The sequence below is a fragment of the Zalophus californianus genome, chromosome 6 (assembly GCF_009762305.2).
Source record: "Zalophus californianus isolate mZalCal1 chromosome 6, mZalCal1.pri.v2, whole genome shotgun sequence".
Taxonomy (NCBI): domain Eukaryota; kingdom Metazoa; phylum Chordata; class Mammalia; order Carnivora; family Otariidae; genus Zalophus; species Zalophus californianus.
The window spans coordinates 93,546,116-93,572,607 of record NC_045600.1 but is presented as its reverse complement, the minus strand read 5'-3'; the positions used below and the strand labels follow the sequence as shown (position 1 = coordinate 93,572,607).

Genomic DNA, 26,492 nt, shown 5'->3' with positions numbered 1-26,492 from the left:
TAAGTAGGCAAAGCGGAGCGGGGAGAGACTTGTGGAGGAAAGCAGCACAGAGCTTTGGAGCGCCCAAAAGAAAATATGCATGGCTACACTGCGGAGAGCGAGTAAGAGAATCGGACCAGGCGAGTCCGGGAAAGTACAAAGAGTAAAGCTCCTGGAACAGGCAGAAAAGGGCGGGGAGAGGTGGCTCCACTTATAAACTACAATTCCCAGGAAGCATCTGGCAGACGGATGTGAGGTGAGGCGCGAGCCGCGACCTTTGAAGGAAGAAAGGAAGTGCTTCGGCGTCGCAGAGCCAGAGAAGCAGGGTAAGGTAGGTAGGGGCGCGGTGCGGGAGGGGCGGCCGGGCCGCGGCGGGTCGCAGTCGCCTGCTGCCGAGCGCGGCGAGGCTCCGTGTCGTCATAAGGCGGCGGCCATTTTCGCGGGCGGAGGCGGCCCGAGCGGGCGCTCAGAGAGCGAGGGCGGGCGGGCCTGAGGCGGTGCGGCGGCCGGGCGGCCTCGGCCACCCGGTAATCGCATCTTCTCCCGGCGTCTCGTTTCAGAGGGAGCAGTATGTCCGCGGAAGTCCCTGAGGCAGCCTCCGCGGAGGAGCAGAAGGTGAGTGTGCACGGGGAGCGGCCCCGGGGACTCGGAAGGCCCAGAGGAGAGGCTGCCGGGGGCCGGGCCTGCCGGGCGGCCTGCTCCAGCCGCGTGCGGAGGGGCGCGCCGGGAGTCGGCCCCGGGCGCCTGGTGCAGAGAGCGGGGGAAGCCAGTGCACCTCGGCCCTCCCGGCCGAGCTCTCTCCCACGTCTGCTGCCTGCTGGAACTCTGGTGCCTAGCGCCAACGTGGTGGGAGTTTGAACATTGTCCACGTCTTCGCCGAGGCTTGCCTTTTCTAGCGCCTTGGTGTGTCGCGTTTTCCCTTACACTCGACTATACATAGGAGCAGTTTCTGTGCGTGGAACCTAAGTTTTACCGTGAGCTTCACTTGCGTAGGAAGTTTTATTTCTCCCTTGGAGAACTAACTCTCCAACTACTGGTATTGTCCGCAAGCTCGTGTTTGCGCGGTGAGATAGACCTGGGTTGGCATTTCAGTTCCAGTCTTTGTTTGCTGTGTAACCTTGACCAGTTGCTCAGCTCCTTAGTTTTCAGTCTCCTCATCTGTAAAATAATAATAATACTTCATAAGGTTGTTGTGAGGCTTAAATGAGGTAGGTAACTTACAATATTTAGCGCCGTCTCTGCGCAGAAATGTGAGCCACTGAGATCTGCATATGGTACTTGACTGAAAATCAAAAACTTGGAATTTAAATTTTTTTTACCAACTTAATTGGTCTGGATTTTCGTAGTAAATAGGAATATGTTTTATTTTTTTATTTTTTTAATTTTTTTTAAAGATTTTATTTGAGAGAGAATGAGAGAGAGCACGAGAGGGAAGAGGGTCAGAGGGAGAGGCAGACTCCCTGCTGAGCAGGGAGCCCGATGCAGGACTCGATCCCGGGACTCCAGGATCATGACCTGAGCCGAAGGCAGTCGCTTAACCAACTGAGCCACCCAGGCGCCCAATAGGAATATTTTTTAAACGCACTTGTAATATTGAAGGAAAATGTGCCACAAATCAGTATAATTCAAATTATGAATATTAAGACTTTCTCTTTTATCGATGCTAAGTTCTTTATACCCCTTCCACCATTATTATTTCTGCTGCCCTACCCTCCAAGGTACTTGTGGCTGGCCTGCAAAGGCCCATGATATCTTGTTTCTTAAATTGTTGATGGAAAGTTACCAGCACTTTTTCTTGAAAAACCAGAGGGCATTATCATAGATAGATTTGGCCTAATGCTTGGACTTTGTTAAGGGCTTCTGCTTAATGTTCTACCCATGCTCCTAATCAGGTTGGAAATTTGCTTAGTGTATTAGTGTTCTAAACCCATTCCATATGTTCTTAACCGTGGTAACCTTCCTTTAGTTGGATGGTTTTGTTATATTGTAAGTATTTTTTAACAAGAAAACAGTAACATAAATAATAGGCCAAGTTATGATATTATTCGGGAATATTCCAGTGAAAATTATGTTGGATAATTTTTACACTTAACAAAAACATTAAAATCCTCATTCTAATTGACATCTGAATAGCTACTGGCAATGAAGTGTCTCTCAAGAAACTTGGAAATAAGATTGCCCTCTAAGAGTTAAACTAATTTTTACACTTAACAAAAAGGCATGCATATGGTGTTTGTAATTGCTTGGGATTTAAGAATCCAGAAAAAAAATACAAACTGTGTCTGTGCTGTCTTGTCCTTAACATGGAAATCAATCTCAGTTTTGACTTCTCATGTACAATAGTGTGCTATGTAATTTTCTTTTATGAGATTTGTTAGTGTGGTGCCAGAGTGTAAAGTGTTGATTTCTACAGTGTAAATACTTTTTACTTGGAACTGCCTAATATTCTGTCCCTAACACTATTAACATGTCTTGAATGTTTTCTCTTCATGAATGTCTACATTAAAAAGTTAATTCAAGTCCTTTGATTTTTAGGGCTACTGTCATTAATACCAAAGTGTGTGGGTAATATAATGTCCCTTCTTGAATTAGGGATTGGCTGTAGGTGTTATGTGCCCGTAGCATGGATACCATCCCTAAACATGAGGAGAATGTGCAGAGTCACTTCTGTGTTCCTGTGGGCCAAATCACCTGTTTCTTCTATTTGGAAGAATAGTTAGATGACCTAAAAATTGGATTATTCTCTGTGTACCCAGTTGACCTTTCAATTAAAGTCAAAGTATTCAGCTAAAATACTTTTTTTTTAAAGATTTTATTTATTCATTTGAGACACAGAGATAGAGCATGAGCAGGGGAGAGGGAGAAGCAGGCTCCCCGCAGCCTGGAGAAGCAGGCTCCCCAGGACCCTGGGATCAAGACCCGAGTCGAAAACAGACGCTTAACCATCTGAGCCACCCAGGTGCCCCCAGCTAAAATACTTTTGTAGTTTTATGGTACGTTAGCCTATTGCCTCTGAAAAATTAAGGTAAAGAGATAAGCCTGCATGGAGTAAAAAGCTAAGTCACCGTTTCTCTTGAGTGCCCCTTGATAAGAGAAGAAAACCGTAGATACCACTGTTTTTTATTGGGATATTAATTAAATATGTACAAACATGAAAATATATAAACATCTATCTCTTTAATACTGCTTTAAAATTAAAATGGGCACGTGGAAGGCTCAGTTGGTGGAACATGTAACTTTTGATCCTGGGGTCGTGAGTTTGAGCCCCACACTGGACGTAGAGATTACTTTAAATTTTTTTTAATTAAAACAATTAAATACAAAATTAGTGTAAATTATTAATTCATTGTGGCATGGTATTTTGCTGAAAGTAAATTTCCAAAGTATTGAGAATGTGGTAGCAATTGTTAAGTTAAAGTGCAGGAACTCTTTGAGTATAGCAAGTTAATGCTCTCCCTGGTCGAATGGTGACTCAGTTCTCCTTTTTAAAGAGTAATCTGTGTGATCATTTAACTCTAAGGTCAAAAATACATCATTACATTTTAAATTCAGCTCTGTTCTTTTCTTATTATCTTGGACAGAGTACTGCTTAGTCTCTGTCATCATAAATGAAAGCTCAGATGGAATTCATGTAGCACTTATTAGAGATGGGAATTCAGATGTGCTAGTGTGTGGTTATATTTTTTTCTTCTAGATTATCACTGAAGTGAAAACAAAACGTTAAAAAAAAATTAGCAGAGACCTCTTGGATCTGTCATCTGTGAATTCCACTTTGAATAACACTAAGTTTAGTCGGACTGGTGTACGGTCTTGTCCTGGGGTGAGAGGAGGCATGTGGAGACTTAAAACACATAATTCTATGTTCATTGTGAGCATCTTAAGCTCAGGGACCCTCCTTTATTTATTTATTTTCCCATAGGATCTATCTTACCTGATTCATTCCATTCATTTCATTGTTCGGAAAATGTTGGTTGAATGAATTTTTCTCAGAAATTTTCAGTTGAAACCATTTCTGAAGTACTATTTCAATACAGATGACAATGCTTGTACTGCAGTTTATAAAGAAGAGGGATAGACTATAGTCATATAAAAACCTTTGATTAGACCCACTTAAGAAATCTGAATGAGGGCTCCTGGGTGGCTCATTCGTTAAGCGTCTGACTTCCGCTCAGGTCATGATCCCAGGGTCCTGGGATCGAGTCCCACATCAGGCTCCCTGCTCAGCGGGAAGCCTGCTTCTCCCTCTGCCACTCCCTCTGCTTGTGTTCCTGCTCTCGCTCTCTCTCTGTCAAATAAATAAATAAAATCTTAAAAAAAAAATCTGCATGAAAGTAGAGGAATGCATATATATATATTTTTTCATATATACAATGGTTTTTAAGTTTTTTAAAAATCTCAATAGGTTTTCTAGAGATTTAATTACAAGATTGATTAAATTAGTAAGATGTCTTAAAAGAAACTAACTCAAGTAGGGCTCTCAACTAAAATATTTTTGTCAGTTTAAAAGATAATGCTTGGTTGGGGCACCTGGGTGGCTCAGTTGGTTAAGCGCCTGCCTTTGGCTCAGGTCATGATACCAGGGTCCTTGGATCAAGTCCCACATCCTTGCTTAGTGGGGAGCCTGCTTTTCCCTCTGCCTGCCGCTCCCCCTGTTTATGCTCTCTCTCGTTCTCTCTCTGACAATAAATAAAATCTTTAAAAAAAAATAAAAGATGATGCTTGGTGCTTTTTCAAGTAGTAGAAAAGGAAGAGAAATATTGTGTAAATTACTTCCATTTATCATCATTAAAGAGTGGATACAAATTGCTTTCCTATTTTCCTAGTTTTTAAGGAATTGCTGTTAATACTGGCATTTTCTGGGGCTATCTTAACACTGCCTTTGGTAACTAAAAAGCTCAAGGGTGTTTTTAATTTTAATTTTTAAACCACAACCTGCTGGTCTGCTTTGTGTGCAACCATTGATTCTTATTAATCTAGAGATAAACCTCAGAAAAGTTTTAAAATGTTTCTCTTTGTTATCTTAACAAGTGTGCTATATAACTGTTTTAGGCTTGCCTCTGTTGTTAGACTTTTATTCCTGAACCTGTGCTACTATAACATGAAATATTTCAAAGATGAACTGAGGGTGAAACTGTCAGGTGTTTAGGAAGTTTCTTAGCTATTGAAACAATTGGAGTACATTGTGTTCATTCATTAGGCTTTTATTGAACACCTGTTAAATGCCAGGCACTGTGCAAGTAGCAAGGATTTAATTGGACCACAGTACTTTTCCCTTAGAGGATGATAACAGTACTGATACTTTCCTGGCAATATCCCAAAGGATTTGTTGGCTTTCATTAATCTTTTCTATTTATTCATCAGTCAGTGCCTCAGTGAACATATTGCTGAGCAGGTAGAGGAGAATTTGCTTAGAGTGATCAGATTTTTATTGCTGATGTTGCTGTGTAACTTCTCTGCTGAAGTCTGAAAAGTGGTATCAATCATTCAGATTTATTAGCAGTCCATGACAGACTACATAATCCCTAATTTTTTGAATGTTCTTTTTTCTGTATGTTTTTATTCTTTATGCCCCACCTACTTACAAAAAGGATATCTAATGTATTTCAATAGACTAGTTCACAAAAATTCAAGTGCCTAACAATATTAGGCTGTGTGCTAGGTGTAGAGTATACAAAAGATAAATTTATGTACTTGTTGAGGATAACCCTCATTTAAAATAATGTTTTTAGGAATTTTTTTTTGTACATGATATGCATATATCTTTGTCATGGTAATCCTGGGTTTCTGGTTTCCCAGTTTGTAGCCACAGTAAATGTTCCAGAATTCTAATGGCCCTTCTACACTTCTCCCCACCAAAGGTGTTATCAGCATAGGAACCACTTAGGTGAGTGAATCCACTCACATTCTAGCATCTACTCAACGAAGTAGTAGAATTGCTGTATAACATAAAAGTTTCTTGGAGGATAAAATTTTGAAAACATTTGAATTTTTATTATTTATTTATTTATTTTTTATAAAGAGGAATGAAATTTTTTTTTTTTAAGATTTTATTTATTTATATGACAGAGAGAGAGATAGCGAGAGAGGAAACACAAGCAGGGGGAGTGGAAGAGGGAGAAGCAGGCTTCCCGCCGAGCAGGGAGCCCGATGTGGGGCTCGATCCCAGGACCCTGAGATCATGACCTGAGCCGAAGGCAGACGCTTAACGACTGAGCCACCCAGGCGCCCCCAGATTTGAATTTTTAAAAATACTTCCTGGTTAAGCTTATCATTCCCCTAGTTTTTTGATCCTTTCTATTGTATCTGTTTTTTATTTCATTAACTTCTTTTTATTTTCTCCTATTCTGTTTGGGTTCCCTTCTTTGTTTAGTAAAGTTGGATACATAGCTCATTGAGTTTTCGTTTTCTCTCTCTTTTTTTTTTAAAGATTTTATTTATTTTTTGACAGAGCGAGTGAGAGAGGGAACACAAGCAGGGGGAGTGGGCAAGGGAGAAGCAGGCTCTCTGCTGAGCAGGGAGCCTGATGTGGGGCTCCATCCCAGGACCCTGGGATCATGACCCAAGCCCAAGGCAGATGCCTAACGACTGAGCCACCCAGGCGCCCCATCGTTTTCTTTTTTAAATATAAGCCCTTTTGGGGACCTTTGTTGTATCCTACAAGTTTGGTTAGTATAGAGTTTTGTTTTTTTTTTTTAAGATTTTATTTATTTATTCATGAGAGAGAGAGAGAAGCGGAGGGAGAGAAGCAGGCTCCCATCTAGCAGGGAGCCCGATGTGGGACCCGATCCCAGTACCCTGGGATCACGACCTGAGCCGAAGGCAGACGCTTAACCATCTAAGCCACCCAGGCGCCTAAAGTTTTTATTATCAGTGAGTTCCATGTGTTTTTTTTTTATTCCCATTTTTTTAACCATTAATTATTTCAGTAATGTAGTTTTTTAGGTTTATACACATTGCAGTTTTAATGAGTTAAGCTATTTTAGTAATGTATTTTAATTTCCAAATAGTAGGGATATATAAATATTTTTATTTATTGTCTTTTTTTTTAAGATTTATTCATTTGAGAGAGAGAGAGCATGAGCAGGGGGAGAGGCAGAGGGAGAAGCAGGCACCTTGCTGAGCCAGGAGCCAGATGTGAGGCTCGATCCCAGGACCCTGGGATCACGACCTTAGCCGAAGGCAGACGTTTAACCATCTGAGCCACCCAGGGGCCCCTATTGACTTTTAATCTTATGAATTATAGTCATAGATGGTGATCTGGATGAAAATGGTTAAGACTTGCTTTATAGCTTAGTACTTCATCAATTTTTCCATTTGTGCTCGAGAAGAATACGTATTTCCCAGCTATTGGGTACAGAAATAAAATCTGGTATCTTGACTACTTTTTCTTTTTCACTTATCAGTTACTGAGGAAGCTGTGTTGAAATCTCCTATGCTGATAGACACTATAATTCTGTCAATTTTTGCTTTAAATATTTTGAGGCTCTTTTTTTTTTTAAGATTTTATTTTTAAGTAATCTCTACACCCAGCATGGGGCTTAAACCCATAACCCTGAGATCAGGAGTCACATGTACCAACTGAGCCAGCCAGGCTCCCCTTTTGTTTTGTTTTTAATCTCATATATTAAGACATTAAAATTTGAAAAGCTAATGTGTCAATCTCAGCGAAGTTGGGGGGAAATTATTAAAGTGACTTGTCAGTATACATTAATGTATGCCAATTTCTTTGCTATTACTTCCTAAATCTCAAGCCTTTTTCTTTCTTTTTTTTTTTTTTAAAGATTTTATTTATTTATTTGAGAGAGAGAATGAGAGATAGAGAGCACGAGAGGGAAGAGGGTCAGAGGGAGAAGCAGACTCCCCGCCGAGCAGGGAGCCCGATATGGGACTCGATCCCGGGACTCCAGGATCATGACCCGAGCCAAAGGCAGTCGCCTAACCAGCTGAGCCACCCAGGCGCCCAATCTCAAGCCTTTTTCAAGATTTATTTTCATTCTAGCTGAAATAAATGTTTAGCAATTACTTTATAGGATGTCCAGAAACATGGAATCACACCAAATTCTGTGTGCCCTTTTGCTTTTTTTAACATGACCATAGGGATGAATTGCTTATTTTACCTGATTTTATCAACTAGTGTCCTGTCTGGAGAGTAGAAACCACTTTGCGTATTTTAAACAGAAAGGGATGTGATTTAGGGAATTAGAATACAAATTATTAGAAGAAGGATGAAGGAATAAAGGGGGAAGATGATATTGTTTCTGGAGGTGAGGATTGCAGAAAGCTGTTGACTCTGCACAAGTGAGCACTATTCTGAGCTCAGCATCCTCTCTGCATACTCTCATGTGGCAGCTGCAGTAGCCCCTGATTATCTGCTTGATGCCCCTCTGCAGGAGCTCCTGGGCTACTGCTCATCTTCACATTGTTGGTGGCTCCTCACCAGGAGTGTGGATTCTTTCTCCCATCTCTTAATCGGTTGTAGGTGTCATGGGCAGAACCTAATAGGAATTCAGTCTGGGAAATGTAGCTTCAGGCTTCTAACTATAGTGATTTAGGGGAGTGTTTTGTTTTGTTTTGTTTTGTTTTATTTTATTTGATAGAGAGAGACACAGCGAGAGAGGGAACACAAGCAGAGGGAGTGGGAGAGGGAGAAGCAGCCTTCCTGCGGAGCACGGAGCCCAATGCGGGGCTCGATCCCAGGACCCTGGGATGATGACCTGAGCCGGAGGCAGACGCTTAACAACTGAGCCACCCAGGCGCCCTAGGGGAGTGTTTTAAAGAAGGATAAGTGTGGGCTGAATGCCAATGGACACAGTCTGCCACCTGACATGTTATTTATACTTCACTCTACAAGGTCCAAGCATTTCAACTTCCTTATCAGTAAGGTCTTATAACTGTACATTTGCAAAAAGTTAAGAATGTTTCTGTGTGATCCATGAAAAGTATCCTAGGTGTCTTGATGGTATGTACTGTGTTTTAAAAATGTAGCTTTGGTCATATTTTTCCCCCTTTTGGTGTTAAATGCAGCTGAAATTAGGAATCCAGCTACAAAGTTGGAGCTAGCAGACACTTGCTCTTGTGCTGTGTATTTGGCAAGAAAGTTCAAGGATTAATTTGTTTTTCTAGGACATATTATAAATCCATTCTAAACCTAAATGATATTTTCTTCTGTAGATGCTGTTGCCCAAAACACTTTTTATAGTAAACTATTTTGATTTAATTGAACATGCTTAACATTATATGTAAACATAAACATGAATATATTCCTTATTTAGAAAATAAGGGAATGCCAGGTACAGTGGTATATTGTGTACAACTTTCTTTCCTTCTCTTAAATGAGGGAAACCTGCAGAAACACTGGAAATTAGGGAAAGTTGCGACCCTTATACCAGAAACTTTAAGGAATTTCTCTTACAAATAGAGAACCGATAAATCAACTCAAACAAAGGAAGTGGAGAGCCTTTATTTCCCAGGCCCAAAAAAGCTGGATGGTTTTAGTGGAAATGTAGGACTCTGCTAACATCCTTTAATTTGAATGTGGGAGGACTCAAAGGCTGTAATCAAGTTACAGTCCTTTTCAACTAACATCCAAATTTAATGTTAACCAATTTATAAAACAACTGTATAGGGGGACCCAAGAATAGGTTCCTTCTCCAGTTCCCCTAAGTAGCACCACTGTCAATACAGCTGGACCTATAGCAGCTAACTACAGTGAAAGCTGAGCCACTGAAGAGAAACTCCAGCCTGCCTTCCTGCACTAAACTGGTAACCTTAAATTTATATTATTTCTTTAGCTTTTGTGGTGAATACAGTATAGTCCTACCTTACATATTACATAGGGGTTAGATTCTAAAGTCAGTAAGGCAGGAATCGCATATAATTAAAATCACTCTTGAAAAACCCCAATGAAGTCATAATCATAGTGGAGACAGTCCCATCAATTCTCAAAAGGAAAAATAGTCACTTTTTTAATCTAATGGTTGAACAGATGTCTGGGCTGATTCTTCAGTTGATTGACAGCTGAGGTGGTAGACTTGTAGTGGCTGAGTTTTTTAATACTAGAATGATAAACAAAACATTGATACACTTAAATTCTGAAAGAGACCCAGGATTGAGGTCATCATGGGATTAGCAGGTTTGCATCACACACCTCACACTTGAGCTCTCTCTGGGGCATACTCTTCTTGAATGGAATGACTGGCAGAATCACTGATACTATTTAGAGTCTCTATCTCTGGCAGAGCATACTTAGTTGAATTTTGTGTATATCAAGTGAGTGATGTGACCACTTAAAGAGACTGAAAATCTAGATAGATGCATGGAACGGTAGCATAAAAGGAAGGTAGAACACTTAAAGCAGAAGGGAGCATACATAAAAAGGAAGCCCCATAGAAAAAGTGTATTTGACAGCAGCAGCAGCTTTAATCTCAAAATACTCCAAGACTAAAAATGAGAAGACGTTCTAACACATGAGGAAGCTGGTCAAGATGAAGGAAACATTGACGACGTATAAGCCGAACAGAGCTGATTATAAAGCATGTATGAATATAACTTTGAAGAAAATGCATGCAAAAATCCTAAGTCATTTTGGGCATAAATGATTTGCTTGCTGTACAGGAACAGAAGGCTTGGCATTTATGGATATTCATTCATTTTTGACATCCCTAAATAACTTGGAAGAACTGAGATATGGAGAGGTATGTGATTTTGCCTAGCTGGTATGCGGCAATGAGTCCATTAGCTGGAAGGTGCACTTCAGCATTGCCTATCAGGGAAACTTTGTTTTTCTTGATTCATTCATTCTTCAGTACTTACCTTAAAGTGATAAACACTGCTCCCCTATAAAATATGGCTCTTGGGAAGAAAGTGGACCAAATCAAAACTGGTGTTAAAAGTGAGTAGGCTTGAGTGGACTCTTGCCTCTCGGCCCTGCAGCCCCAACCTGCAGGCGGGGACCATATACACATGAAAGGGGGAATGAAGAGGAGTTGAGAAGAGGAGAAAGAATAAGGAGAAGAGACAGGACCTCTTTCAGCTTGACAGATAGTTTCTGTTGACCATGAAGGGATGGCTAGGACACCGCAATCACTCCACAGAGTCTGTAGATGGGATCTTGGGAAAACTGAAAAAAGTCAATGCAAGAAAAATGTCCCTTCTTAGATGCCAGTGGTATGAGCAGTTATACTGTATAGACACCTAATGTAGGGGGTATACCACCATGTCCTGAAATGAGACATAATTATTCGAAAGGACTGACCTATTCCCAGGACTGAGACTGATTCAGTGGGTTATGGGATAATTTGCCAACTCAGTTTTTGGACCATGAAACTTCTTGGGAAAGTTTCAAATGGGGGAATGATGGAGTTTAGGACATGCTGCCCCAAAATATGGTACCTTGGGATTTTGGATCTTTAAGCTGAAGGAATTTGAGAAATGGTATGTGCAGGAAGGACTTTTTGACCTTCCCCTGAAGCAGGTCATTAGATCCTCAAATGAGAGGTGCCTTCCCTATAATCGGAGATAGAGGAACACTGAGAAGACTGAAGAAATAGGCCTTGCTTTTTTCCTCTATTTACCACTTTCATCTCATATTCCCTTTTTGCCCTATCGTATTTTTTTCATTTTCTCTCTACTTTTGATTAAAGCTAGTATAAAAATCAGGTTTAACCATCTTTGGTCTTCATCCTTATGAAGCCTCCTATATGACATAAAATTTGTATTAGGTAAATTTATGTTTTTTTAAAAAAAATGAATAGGCCTAGGCGCAGCTGGCTGGTTCAGTTGGAAGAGCCTGCAACTCTTGATCTTGGGGTCATGAGTTTAAGCCCCATGTTGGTGTAGAGCTTACTAAAAAAAAAAAAAAAAAAAAAAGGCATCTGGGTGGCTCAGTTGGTTAAGCATCTGACTTCGGCTCAGGTCATGATCTCAGGGTCCTAGCATTGAGCCCCGTGTCAAGCTCTGTGCTCAGCAGGGAGTCTGCTTGTCCCTCTGCCCCTCTCCCAGCTCCTGCTCGCTCGCTCTCTCAAATAAATAAAATCTTTTAAAAGAAAAAAGTTAATCTTAAAATATTGACAGTCATTTGGTCAGAAAACACATTTTGATACGTTACAGAATGGGACCTTTGGCATGAGCAGTGTTATTAAATATGGGGACAAATTAGGGAATAATATACACTGATATGAAGGTTGACAAAGATGTTTTTCTTTAAAAATACCGAGGCTGGGGGCACCTGAGTGGCTTAGTTGGTTAAGCTACTGCCTTCGGCTCAGGTCATGATCCTGGAGTCCCAGGATCGAGTCCTGCATTGGGCTCCCTGCTCGGCGGGGAGTCTGCTTCTCCCTCTGACCCTCCCACCTCATATGCTCTCTCTCTCTATCTCATGTTCTCTCTCTCAAATAAATAAATAAAATCTTAAAAAAAAAAAATACTGAGGCTGGGTGCCTCGCTGACTCAGTCGGTGGAGCATGCGACTTTTGATCTTGGAGTTGTGAGCTTGAGCCCCATGTTAGGTGTAGAGGTAAGAGAAATAAATTCTTTTAAAAAAAATAAAATAAAAATAACCAAGGTCTTCTTTATTGAGTTAGGGAAAACCTGCTGGTAAATAAGCTGTTGTTAATTCCTATTAAAGAATCTCAGAGAGTCCAGTCATACATGAATTTGCATTAACAGGAGATCAGATCTTTTTTTGTATTTTAACAGTATTAAGATGGTTCTCTAAATATAGGCAAAGAGCTGATGAATTCCATGGAAGGTGACTAACTATAAATGTATTATACATGACTGGAAAGTAATGGCAAGCAAGATTTCAGAGCTGAGTTATCTTGATATTTTTATCCAGTGTGTGGGGTGTACACATGCATCACAGCTATAATAGAACTATCACATGGATCATTTGAAAAACAAGACAGAGATGTTTTAAAAGCTTCTGTGCTTGATTTCTTAGTCAGATGCTGCATTATTTGGCACTCGACAACTAAAGTCAGGATCCAGATATTAAAAGGCTAATTATTTTAAATAAAAGTGAATTGGAATAGACAAGTAATTTATTTTAAATTATTTCAGGAAATGGAAGATAAAGTGACTAGTCCAGAGAAAGCTGAAGAAGCAAAATTAAAAGCAAGGTATCCTCATCTGGGACAAAAGCCTGGAGGTTCAGATTTCTTAAGGAAACGATTACAGAAGGGGGTAAGTTCTCATGTGTAATCTTCAAATGCTTAAACCCTATGAACTCAGTGTGATTGCAGTTATGAAATGGGTGTCTGTTTATATATAACTGTGTACCTTACCAGATATAGATATATATAGAGATATATATAATTTTTCCAATATTTTATACTGGTTATTGTATAAATATGTATGATAAGAATGAGCAGCTCATCACTTTAAACTGTTTGAAGCATGTAGAAAGTACAGATAATAATAGAGCAGAACCCATGTACCCACCACCCAGATTTAGTATGTTAATATTTTGCCATATTTACTTCAGTTTTATCTTTGTAAGAAGGAAAATGTTGTAGATATAGTTGAAACCTACCAAATGTGTGTGTATATATATCCTTCTACCCTTCTTTTCGAAAGCAGCGATTATCCAGAAGCTGGTATATATCCTTCTGCCCATATTTTTTTTTTAACCTTTACCTGTTTTAAAGATGATTTCCGTGCAAAGACCAGAAATATTTTTTATTTGGATGAAATGGTCACTTATAAAAGCAGAGCTTATTATCTCCTTTACATAATATATTTTACAGAGTTACTCTAATACAATTTATGCATGGTAATTTTAATAGTTCATATTACTGAAAACATTTTTTCAAAATCTTACCAATTCTTTGTGAGGTGGAAACCATTGCTTAATAATGAGATCTGAGTTGAGATAATGCTACTTGTTCGTTCCTTAGGTTTTCTTTTCTAACCCCTTTGGAAAAAAATTAAAGGACTCCATCTTTGGTTAAAGTACATTTAAATGATTTACCACACAGGGAACAGGGAAAGATGAAGAGAACTGTTAAATGAATCAGGTGCCAAATCATGTTTTTCCTTGAATAAATACCTTGAACATACTGGTATCTGCTGTTTGGTTAATAAACACATGTCCGTATGTACATGTATGTTTATATGTATAGGTATTGGCTATAGTTAATATATGGATTATTTTCTCAAATCAAATTGCAAAAGGATAGTTTTTTTCCAGCTTTATTGAGATACTATTGACATAACGTTGTGTAAGTTTAAGGTGTACACTGATGATCTGATACGCATACATGTTGTGAAATGCTTACCAGTAAGGTTAGTTAACACATCCCTTACCTCACATAATTACTGTTTTGTTGTTATAGTGAAAACATTGAAGCTTTACTCTCATAGCAACTGTCAACTATACAATTCAATATTGTTAACTTACTGTACATTAGATCGTGGAACTTATTCATCTTACAATTGAAAGTTTATGCCTTCTGACCAGTATCTCCCTATTTCCCCCATCCCACAGCCCCTGGCAACCACATTCTGCCATTTCTATGAGTTCACTGTTTTTAGATTCTACATGTAAGTGAAATCATACACTCTTTTTCTTTATACCAAGAGAGTATAGTAACATGGCACCTGGCTGGCTCAGTCGGTAGAACATGTGACTCTTGATCTCCAGGTCGTGAGTTCGAGCCCCATGTTGGGGGTAGAGGTTACTTTAAAAAAAATAAATAAAGCTCACCTAATAAAAATTCTAACAGAATTAAAAATAAATAGATAAAAACTTATTTTTAAAAGTGGTAAACTACAGAATTTTTTTGTTTTATATGAAAGAATAATGTTCACAGCTTTGAAATACTAGGATGGCAGGTAGGAATTACACCAGGTATATAAAGACAAAACCTCTAAGGGGCACCTGGGTGGCTCAGTTGGTTAAGTGACTGCCTTCGGCTCAGGTCATGATCCTGGGGTCCTGGGATCGAGCCCCATGTCTGGCTCCCTGCTCAGCCGGGAGCCTGCTGCTTCTCCCTCTCTTCCCTGCTCGTGTGCTCTCTCACTATCTCTGTTGCTATCTCTCTCTCTCTTTCTCAAATAAATAAATAAAATCTTAAAAAAAAATAAAAGCATTATTACAAAGATAATGTAATGAGGGAGTAAATAGAAAAGCAGAATGAGAAACATGTTCATTACCAATATAGCTATGTAGAATGTATTTATATCTAGTCTAATTTTGAAATGGTCCCATGGTGTGGTTTTAGTTATGAAATAAATTATGTAATCATCTCTATTAAATTATTAGTTGGATTTGATTATTAAGTGTTTAGGAAACTTTTTTCCTTTGCTAATCTCTAGCATTATTTATGCTAACAAGCTTTCTTCCAACATTTGGGCTATTGTCTTTGTAATTTTCCTCTAGCTTCACTATGGCTTTTTAAATTTCTTTAAGTCAGAATTTATAAACATTGTATCTTGGAGTTGGTACTGTAAATAGTTGGGAAAGAGAAAATGGTGCTTGAATCAAGAAATAATTATATAGAATTTGAGAAGGGAACTCTTGGATGATTTTGCATTATACCAAAATGTCAGTGAATAAGCACTTTTATATTAGGGAAATGAAGTCTTACATTCAGCTATATCATTTCTTACTATTTTAAAAGGGTTTTGATTTATTTTTTAGATGTCTGGATCACAGGGAGGGTCTTGGGTTTTGGTCTTTAAGTTACCTTAGTATCTTTAAACAGTTTCTTCTTCATTTGGGAGGGTCGATTAGATAACTTATATTTAGTCCCTTTCTGTTTTACTGTACTCGTTAATGTTTAATGTTATTACATCTGTTTTAGGCTTTTCACAGTGTAGCTTGTATATTGTAACACACAGACTGTTAAAGCTGGGAGGGATATCAAGAAGCAGTCTGGCCCATATTTTTTCATATTTGTGGAATTCGTGAAGCCCCAGAAAAACTGAGCATTCAGTTTTTGTTAAGATTTTATTTATTTGAAGGAGAAAGCACGCGTGGGGGTGGGGGACAGAGGGAGAAGGCTAAGCAGACTGCACTGAGCACAGAGCCTGATGCGGGGTTCCATCTCATGACCCTAGATCGTGGCCTGAGCCAGAATTCAGAGTCCGATGCCTAACCCACTGAGCCACCCAGGCGCCCCAAGGATTCAGTTTTAAGAAACATGGCCTTAAAAGTTTGTCACTTTAGGTGATCACTTAGTGTCAATGCAATTATAAATACTGATGTAAGTGTGGCTCCTAAATTTGGGTGGGAGGAGGCTTTTATAAGTTTGTCACCCAGACGATCCAGAATGTTTTAAGTTTTAAAGATTATCACTTAAAATGCAAAATTTTTACATTGTTGAAGACAACTAATATTGCCTTGTTAGGCTATGTCTATCCTATGGTGAGAGACGTCGATTTAGTTCACTCCTCTCTCTAGAGCAGTTATAATAATTGTTAAACACTGATTTTAGTTTTGTCTCTGGCCACATTAAATAAATTTAATTCCTTTTCCCCATGCAGAGTAGCCTAACAAGTAAGTGAGAACCCCTTGTGATGAACTTTTGCTTACTATAAAATAGGTATCATTAGCAACTAACTTTATTACTTTGGGGAAAATACTCCTAAATTTTGTACTGTGTGTTAAATTTCTCATTTTGTGCTTTTGACTCAGTGAAGAATTGGGCAGTCTGCTTTGTTCTCCCCTAGAAGCTACTAAATTTCAGAAGTAACTTTCTAATATGACATTCAGAAGTTCTGAGATGTCTTTTCACTATACTCATTTTAAAACATACAGAAATAGGGACGCCTACGTGGCTCAGTCAGTTAAGCATCTGCCTTTGGCTCCGGTCTTGATCCCAAGTCCCACATCGGGCTTCTTGCTCAGCAGGGAGCCTGCTTCTCCCTCTGCCTGCAGCGCTCCCTGCTTGTGTGCATGCTCTCTCTCTCTGACAAATAAAATCTTAAAAACAAAACAAAAAAACCATGCAGAAATAAAGCTGCAGCAAGCCTTAAAAAGGACCTGGTCCACATTCCCTTGTTACTGCTCAGTGTGTTACATGTATAGTGACACATAAAAAGCAGTTTTCTGGCTTTAGGCCCTTTGGCTTTAGGCCTGATCTGGCTTATCAAAGAATAGTCCCTTGAGGGAGGCAGCCACTGAGACCTTTTCCCAGGCCACTCAACAATCTTAGACTAAGCTCTGAATTCTCATCTACTTTATTTACCACACGAGATAACCCCTGAAGTCTCAAAGAGAATTTTTTTTTTCTTCCTTCACCTTTTGTCCATGAGGCACTCATCTCATTTCTGGATTATTCCCTCTTTACCTAGAAAGGTTAGGTTACCCTCCTTTGAGCACTCATAGCACCTCATGTACTAAAAACAGTATAATGGTTGGAGTATTTGACTGTTGTGCTTCTTTCTCTCTCTATCCAGGACTCTCACGTGCCTTAACAGGCACTCAGTGAAGGTAGGTTAAACACGATAGGTGGAAGTCAGAAACCAGGCAAATTTGTCTGTTTTTACTCTGAAACAGATAATTCATGTAGATTAGCTATATTAAGGTTGATCTTTAGCTCTCCTTAAAATTTCAATTTTAGCGATAAAAGGGTATCATTATTACCTTATTCATCCCTCCACCTTAAAAGAGTGATAGTTGTACTTAGGCAGTGTCTTAAGTGAAAAACAAGAGGTGTAGGATAGGGATGTGCATTTTAAGTGATAATTTCTAATGACTTTATTTCTTCTGTTACCCTAGCATTTATATTTTAACCTTAATTTCGATTTTAGTGAACTGCTCTAATTCAAATAAATGATTTTAAATCCTTGCAGAAATGTTCATCCTAGATATCAGGAACTATAATAATACAAGGTTAATTGAAAGTGTGTGGCACATCCTAACTGCAAGTTGATGGATTGTTCTTATTTTCAAAATAATTTAAGCAAGATTTTTAGTCTGGTTTTTCTGTTAGTACATGAAAGCTTTGCTATTTCACCTATATTAATGTTGTTTAAATTTTTTTAGATTAACTTATTTTATCTACATGTTAATCAGTATGATTGCATATCAGAGTTTTAAATTCCAGTCTCAATTTTTTTTTCTTGTAGCAAAAATATTTTGATTCTGGGGATTACAACATGGCTAAAGCCAAAATGAAGAACAAGCAGCTTCCTACTGCAGCTCCGGATAAGACAGAGGTCACTGGTGATCACATTCCCACTCCACAGGATCTTCCTCAACGGAAACCATCCCTTGTTGCTAGCAAGCTGGCTGGCTGATTAAAAGAGCTGAACTGCATGAATCTTCTAATTCCCATTATTTCTCCTTAATATGTTACTTCTCTGCTTTTTATTTCCTTTCATTCACTAAGTCATTTGAGAATGACAGCTTTGCAGGTAGCGGTAGTGTGTGCTGCTATTGTAAGGGAATATACGTGTGTAGAGTTTTGATTAGTTTTAACAGTGCACTGATAAAGAGAACATGTTAGAGCAACATAATCTACTTGAAAATAATTGTATATATTACCTAACTTCTAGTGTAGGACTGATTCAACAAGTAACAAGCAAGTTTTACAATTGTAGTATTTTGGCTTTCTTTAATTCATCTTAATTATAGCTTTGTATGTTACTCTTATTTAATATAACCTCTATTGTATTGATTTCTTCTGTATTTTCCTTTTGGATTTTGTAAAACAAGTTTAAGACCACAAGTTGGAAGGAAGATCACACTCTTCAAACAAAAATAGATGGGGTTCTGAAAGATTTGTTTCTCTGTGCTTGAACTTGAATGGCCTTAAACCTGTTTCAGCTTTAACAATAGAATTTTACTTGGGCAATATTTGCCCATTCTGGTGTAACTTATGTGACTAGTGCTTAACAGCTGCCGTTGAAGCTAGTATTCTTATTCCGTTCTGTAGTGTTAGAATATCTTTTGTTGAAGATGTGAATGAAGTGTGCATGTGCATCGACTGTTGAATTCACTTTTGTGCCATTTTTGTAAATACAGTAGTTTTGCACAACCTCTCACAAATGTCTGTATTAATTTCACATACTAAAAAGTAGATGATGTGCCAACCAGAAGCACAAGAGTTCCTACACAAAACTCTGTATGTCATTAGAGCTTTTGTATAGTAAGAGTAGTTTACAATCTTGGGCTTATAGAATACCAAACAAATCTTTGCTTAGTCTGTCATAGACCTAAGCTTTTTCGTTTGTTACTAATATCCATGACATCCAGTGGCCTTGTGCAGATATGATATGTTGCTTAGGCATATCTTTTGTCCTATGCAGAACATTTTCATTTTGACTTTTATGAAAATTGCAATTCATGTAATTTATATAAACTTTTTTAATGTAGAAACTTTTTACTTCCACAGTCAGTTTGGGGGACACGAGAATAAAAGGCTTCGATACTCTGCCTCCTGTGGCCCCTTCCTCCTTTTTTTCTTGCTTCTTTGACTCAAGTCGTGTTCAGCTGTGCTGTTTAGTCTATTCAGAAGCATAGGTGTGTATCTTCACTCTTGAAATTTGCTCTGCTGAATGCTATATTTTATAACGGAATGATGTTTTTCTTATAATTTCTCAGTTGTTAATTAACCACTCTTAATCCTGTATTATTACTAATATTTGACACTTGTTTAAATAAAAGGAACTTTTTACTGAAACAAATACTTGAGAAGACTGGCCCAGGAACCTATGTCAGGATGAGCTGAATTCTGGTAAATAATTTTAAGTAAGCTAAGTGACTTACACTTCTGACACTTAGAGTCATTTATGTGGTAGGTGAAACATACTCATATTAAAATATTTAGATATTTTACTTCTATAGATGTCACTTTAATAAAATAATCAATTTAATTTTACTTGTGATTTATCTAGTTAGTAAGAATTTTAATTAACAGACTTTATCAGGATACATTTACTACTCTTTTAAGAGCTCTTCCTATAGGTGATATAATGCTATAGCATGACAGTGAAGATCAGTAGCCTGAGATGATAATATTTTTTTCTTTGTCTTTGACTTGCACGGGGCCTCCCCTCTTTTCAGATCCAGGCATTTTTTCTAGATCTTGGCTCCATCTGTATACTTGCTTTCCTGTGACTCCAAACAAATCATTGTAAATGGTGCCTTGAGCATAGCACCTGCACTTAAAGGCTGCCTAGCACTCTGAGTAAGGCTTGCTGATTATCTTCCTGTTCCACCCACCCCAAAAGGCAGAAAAGCAATGAAGTCAGTAATGTTCTAGTGTGTAATTTTAAGGATCAGTTATATATAAATATATTTGTGTTGGGAGCAAGTAGATTATTCCACAATATGTATAATCATTGTAGGATCCATTTAAGAATTAGGAAATACCCCAAAGTAGAATTTGTGTAGTGTCTAGTCTTTTTTTTTTGGATGATATTTGCAAGCTGTCAACATTAAATTTACACATTAGAGATGATTAATCTGAAAGATCACAGAGACCATGTTATTCTTGACCATGATAGGACTCCTGCTGTGGTTTGCAACAAGTGATATAACCTCTGTCTAAGTTTTATTTGTAAAATACAATGCTGATATTTAACCTACCTCAAAACTTGTTGAGGATCTGTGAAATACTGAGTAAGTGCCCAAAATAAAATACTGTTGATTGTCTTTTTATTGAAAGTAAGTTTCCTCATTAAACCAACCTGCCTTCTGTAAAGTCACAGTGCTTAAAATCTCAGGATTTTCCATTAGGGAAAGACCTGTCAGTAAGAATTGTTAGGTATAATCGCTTAGCCTCCATTATTGGTGCTTGGGATACAGAGGTTTTTAATTTTTCTATTTTTTTGTTCTGCCTCAAGTCTCAGTTTACTGAAGACATACTTGCAGACTGTTCCACCATTGCTTGAATGAAGATGTTGACTAGTTGAGCTTAATTCCCCATTTCTCTGATTTGAGAGTTGTGGTTTGAAAAATGGCTAATTTTAATTTTCTTATTTATTGTAAATGAATGTTGGAGTCAACTGAAGTTCAGGGTAACAAATATTTCATGAAAGTTGGCTAAAGTCTGAAATGAATTACCTGTTTCATGTCCAGTTGCTCCCACTTTGGTAGTGCATTTTGAGAAACATTTCATTTTTGAAGGCTACGTCTGACAAACAATTATAGTTTTTGGCATGTTGAGATAGTAAGAATTGTTGGATTGTTTTGATGAACTGGCGGTAGCATGTTTGCAGTCTATTTACAAGTTATTCAGTACTCACGCGCTGCTGACCTAAAAATAAGTTAACTATTCATCAAGGCAGGCCGGGTGAGGCCTCTCTCTACTTGTTCTTGAAAAGTTGGAATTAGTTGCTCTTTTTACTTGATGTAACAAAACCATACCTCTGGATATTTATTGATACTTCTTACTAAATCAGCCATGTATTCTTTCTCAATTCATATTAGTGACGTTTTATCAAAGCTGAAATACAATCTCTACTTAAATTGTGCTGTAAATGTGGTGGTTGGTGATCCAGGGGCAGGTAGCCTATAGGAAGAGCACACCTGAGTGGCAACTAAAGTAAGTTTCTCTGGTGGCCTTTTCACACTCCCCAGCATTCAAACACATTTCTTGTACTTTTCCTTTTCCTTTTTCACCTCATTTTATTTCACCCCCCCATCTTTACTTCTTAAGCCTCCAGATGGCATTCGTTAAATGGTGTTTAGGGCTAATGAATTATCAACCTTGAATATCCTTCCCAATAAGCCACATTTAGGACACATTTTTAATTTTCTAAAACACTATCCTAATCTGGATGACTAATTTGAGCCGCTGTCCCAACTCTGCAACTCAGCATACACTGCCAGTCTCCCCCTCCCCCATATCCTTTCTCCCCCTGACTCCCTACCACACTTTATAAAACTAGGATCAAAGAAATGTCATCCTGGGATTGTTAATCTAAGGATTTAAAAACACCAATTTTAATACTGTTTTACTAGTTTTGGCCTTTAAAGTAGGTAGACTTACGGGTTTTATTCTGCAAATTGCTAGTGGTTATGAAACCATTCATGTATGTTTGTATTATGTTATTATCAACCAAATAGCGTTTGGAAAAAACACCTAATTAATAAGCCCTCAGTTACTGCATCTCTCATTTGTGATGCAATAGGACACTTTGCCTGTATTAAAAGGGCGAGGAGAATGCCTTTTTTGTTGAACATGTCTATAGAGTTGGCAGTTAATGCTGAAATTTGTCAAATAGCCCTTCCAAAATTACACTTGTGAAAATACAAAAAAAAATAAATTGATCTACTTAATTTCTATTCATTTTATTTGCAGTTTTTGTCTTATTTAAATGTTACATTTTTCAGAATATTTTCTAAAGTTAATACCTTTAGATTTCAGTTACTACTATATGCATAAAGAATTTTCTTAGTCTTTTTTGTTTTAATTTAAATAATGTATGATAATGAGATCCTAGCTATCTTCTATTTGTAAAGGCTTTGTGATTAACTTTAAATGTTTGCGTATTTTGAGTCTTCATCTCATGTATAAAGCACTGTAGTACCATATGTCAGACATGGATGAGACAAGCTTACGTTCTGAGAAATTATATGATATTTAATGCAAGGTAGAAGGTGTTAACATTCCTTAGGAGAGGTAGAAATAAAGTTCTGGGAAGTCTAGAGGAATGAGTTATTCAATTTAGGGGGTAAATGGGATGAGTGGTAGAGGACAGACTTTTTTTTTTTAATATATATATATATTTAAGATTTTATTTATTTATTGGACAGAGACAGAGACAGCGAGAGAGGGAACACAAGCAGGGGGAGCGGGAGAGGGAGAAGCAGGCTTCCCACCGAGCGGGGAGCCCGACGTGGGGCTCGATCCCAGGACCCTGGGGTCATGACCCGAGCTGAAGGCAGACGCTTAACGGCTGAGACGCCCAGGCGCCCCGAGGACAGACTTTTGAGAGGTGGGTTGCTGCAGGCATGGGTAGGAGGCAAGGGAGATGGAAGAGCATTTTAGTAGAGGGATTGTTATTTTCAAATAGGCAAGGACTTGGAAAAATGTGGACCGATGAAGTTTGGTTGGAGAATGTAGCATGTGAAGGAAGGAATTCTTGTATTTTCTCCTTAACCTTGCCCTTTCTTCCAGTCTTCAATTCAGTAAATGATACCACCATGCATTTACCCACTCAGGTACTCAAACCAACCTTGGAGTCATACTTGATTCCTTAAAGGCGGTGACCAAGAGCCACCAAAATATACTGAATTTGTTGATCTCTCTCCATTGCTGGCCCCACACCCCAAGCCGCTAATATTTCTTAGCTGGACACTTGGCTGTGGTTCCTAACACATCACTTTGTGCTCCCATCCATCCCCCTGCTTTGTCCTGCTCCCATTCTTATAAGCACTTAAAAATGTTCCAACCTTATTTCTGCCTGTATTCGATATATTTCTTTTCCATTAGACATTTCCCCTCTTTCATGGCTTGGTTGACAGTAACTCATTCTAATCTCGGCTCAACTTTTAACTTCCTTAGAGGGAGATCTAATTCATTATTGTATCCCTAGCATATACATACACTCAAATGCTTATGGAATGAATAAAATGAAATGGAATATTGGGTTGGACCTGTAATTGGTAAACCAGATTAAGGATATGGTTGCAGGGAAAAAACAGTCTCAGCTCTGCCTAGCCTTTCTTTCGTTGAGGTTGGTCTTTATACTTTTATTCTCTAAATGAGAAAGTGTCAGAGAACTTTGCTGTCATAAACCTCACATCACTGAAATTGGTATACCTGATTTTTCATAGCAAGGATGGATTAGGTGTTCACTGCTTTGCTCTTGCTTGTGATCATAACCTTGCAAGCATTCTCCATGTGACATCCAAGGCTCTTTACTGCCTTATTACCAATAACAGGCTGATTAGTGTATTGTAGACTCTTGTTATTGTAAACTCACATACAAGCTAATGTTTCTAATGAAACATCTTTGTCTACAGATGTAAAATTGACCCTTGAACAATGCAGGGGTTAAGGTGCCCGACACCCTGCATAGTAGAAAATCCACAAATAAACTTTTGACTCCAAAATGTAACTACTAATAACTACTTTTTTTTTTTAAGATTTATTTATGGGACGCCTGGGTGGCTCATTCGGTTAAGCATCTGCCTTCGGGTCCAGTCATGATCCTGGGGTCCAGGGATCGAACCCCGCATTGGGCTCCTTGCTCAGCGGGGAGTCTGATCTCCCTCTACCTGCAGCTGCCGCTGCTCTCCCTGCTTGTGTGCTCTCTTTCCCTCTGACAAATAAATCTTAAAAACAAAAAAACCTGTGTTCAAGGGTAAGGGTTACTGCAGAAATGACCACTGTAGAGCAGCCATATTTTAATTCAAGGATAAAGATCAAAAGCAGAAACACCACGGCGCCTGGGTGGCTCAGTTGGTTAAGCGACTGTCTTCTGCTCAGGTCATGATCCTGGAGTCCCGGGATCGAGTCCCGCATTGGGCTCCCTGCTCGGCAGGGAGTCTGCTTCTCCCTCTGACCCTCTCCCTCTCGTGCTCTCTATCTCTCATTCTCTCTCTCTCAAATAAATAAATAAAATCTTTAAAAAAAAATCATTTAAAAAAAAGCAGACACACCAATGGGCAGCTTTCTGCCAGGCTGTGTTTGTTAAGTTATAGATACACAAGGGGCACCTGGGTGGCTAAGTCAGCTAAGCATCTGACTTCGGCTCGGGTCGTGACTTCAGGGTCCTGGGATTGAACCCCCCACCCCCACCCCATCAGGCTCTGCACTGGGCATAGAGCCTGCTTGAGATTCTCTCTCTTTATCCCCTGCCCCAACCCCCACTCTCCCACTTTCTCTCAAATAAGTAAAATCTAAAAAAAACAAACCTTTCATCTTTTCAGTTATTTCTCAACCACTTTAATATCAATTATGAGAAGCCCCAATTACTATGAATGTACTTGCTAAAAAAAGACTAAAAAATAATAGCTTTTTCTTTTTTTAATTGGCAGACAATTACTACATCTGTTTTGTAAAACATCTGTCTTGAATACCTGTATGTAAATTAGGTCTGTGGTTCAAGTGTTTGCCAGTTGGGGTAATTTAAGATGGTCATATATAGTAGTATTCCTGACAAGTTTATTTTCTCATATGTTAGGTTTATATGTAAACTTTTTTTTAAGAGTTTTTATTTATTTGAGATAGCGAGAGAGAAAGTGCACACGTGCAGAGGGGAGGGGCAAAGGGAGAGGGAGAAGCAGGCTTCCCGCTGAGCAGGGAACCTGATGTGGGGCTCAATCCCGGGACCCTGGGATCATGACCTGAGTCAAAGGCAGACCCAGGTCTCCTTATGTGTAAACTTTAAAGAACTATTCATTGTACTTGTTTCATGTCTTGTAACTTCTCTATATTTTGTTACAACATTGCCAGCTGATTGCAGTAATTCACATTCACATGGACGATCTGATCTGTAAGTGTCAGAAGCAAAGAGGAAAAAGTTTTAATAAAAGGAAGATAAAAGTGTGGAGTATAGCAGAGCAATGAGAAGAGCGGGACCTGAGGAAATGCTGGTAGATAATGGAGATTTGTATCCCTGGTCACTTTAACAGTTTCAGTAGAGAAGGTATGTATCCGCATGGGGCTGAGGAACAGAAGAGCAATGATAAACAACTAAAGATGAGTTAGTAGTAAGGGTGTGGTTCTTTTGAGAGATTGTGAGGCACGTGGAGGTACAGTTTTTGGATTTGCTTTTATTTTTTTATTTTTATTTTTTTAAATATTTTATTTATTTATTTGACAGAGAGAGGCACAGCGAGAGAGGGAACACAAGCAGGGGGAGTGGGAGAGGGAGAAGCAGGCTTCCCGCGGAGCAGGGAGCCCAATGCGGGGCTCGATCCCAGGACCCCGGGATCATGACCTGAGCCGAGGGCAGACACTTAACGACTGAGCCACCCGGGCGCCCCTGGATTTGCTTTTAAGCGTAGGAAAGATTTGAGTTTGGTCACAGGCAAAACAAAAAGTAGAGAAGAAAAACCAAAGATGTAGAGGAGGCAAAAAGGCAAGAGGAGGCAAAAAGGCAAAAGCAAAAAAGGATGGAGAACATCAGCCTTGGCATGTCTCAGTCAGAGGATGAATGACTCGAGTTCAGGTGGGGAAAGGGACACTAGAGAAGAGGGTTCACCAAATGACCTTAGTCCCATTCATGAGAGGTGGTGAGGTCTTTTTTTCTGGGGGGTATGAGAGAAGAGGATGGAAGTTTGAGACCCAGAAGGGTCTTTACAACTTCATAAAAGCATGTATGTATATTAATAACAGATCTACACAGGATCTAGAAATTTAAAAATGGTTTCATTGGGATCATTGCTTAAATTTGTAACTTTTTTAAGAGAACCAAATAGAGCAAATGCTATCAAACAGGGCATCAATCATAGGATAAAAATATGGAAAACAATGATAGAAGCAAAACTTGGTTCTAAATTGTTATTAGATTTCTCTTTCTGTTCCTTTTTTAAAAAATTAAGTTTATTTTTATTTATTTTTTAATTTTATTTATTTTTTAGTTCATGTCTTTTATTAACCTATATACAA

The 26,492-nt window shown here is 38.7% G+C and overlaps 1 protein-coding gene across 3 annotated transcripts; it reads left to right on the top strand.

Annotated features, from left to right (window-relative positions):
* Positions 1-213: 213 nt before the first annotated feature.
* On the top strand, positions 214-20,593 carry ARPP19 (cAMP regulated phosphoprotein 19). 3 transcript variants are annotated; one of them, XM_027570915.1, is made up of 4 exons: positions 214-310; positions 540-594; positions 13,039-13,161; positions 18,052-20,593. In XM_027570915.1, the coding sequence occupies exons 2-4, from the start codon at positions 550-552 to the stop codon at positions 18,220-18,222; spliced, it is 339 nt and encodes a 112-aa protein (XP_027426716.1). In that variant the 5' UTR covers positions 214-310; positions 540-549; the 3' UTR covers positions 18,223-20,593. The 3 variants fall into 3 exon arrangements, with proteins under 3 accessions (XP_027426716.1, XP_027426718.1, XP_027426715.1); XM_027570917.2 differs by having other exon boundaries at positions 217-305; XM_027570914.1 differs by lacking the exon at positions 214-310 and having other exon boundaries at positions 395-594.
* Positions 20,594-26,492: the final 5,899 nt, after the last annotated feature.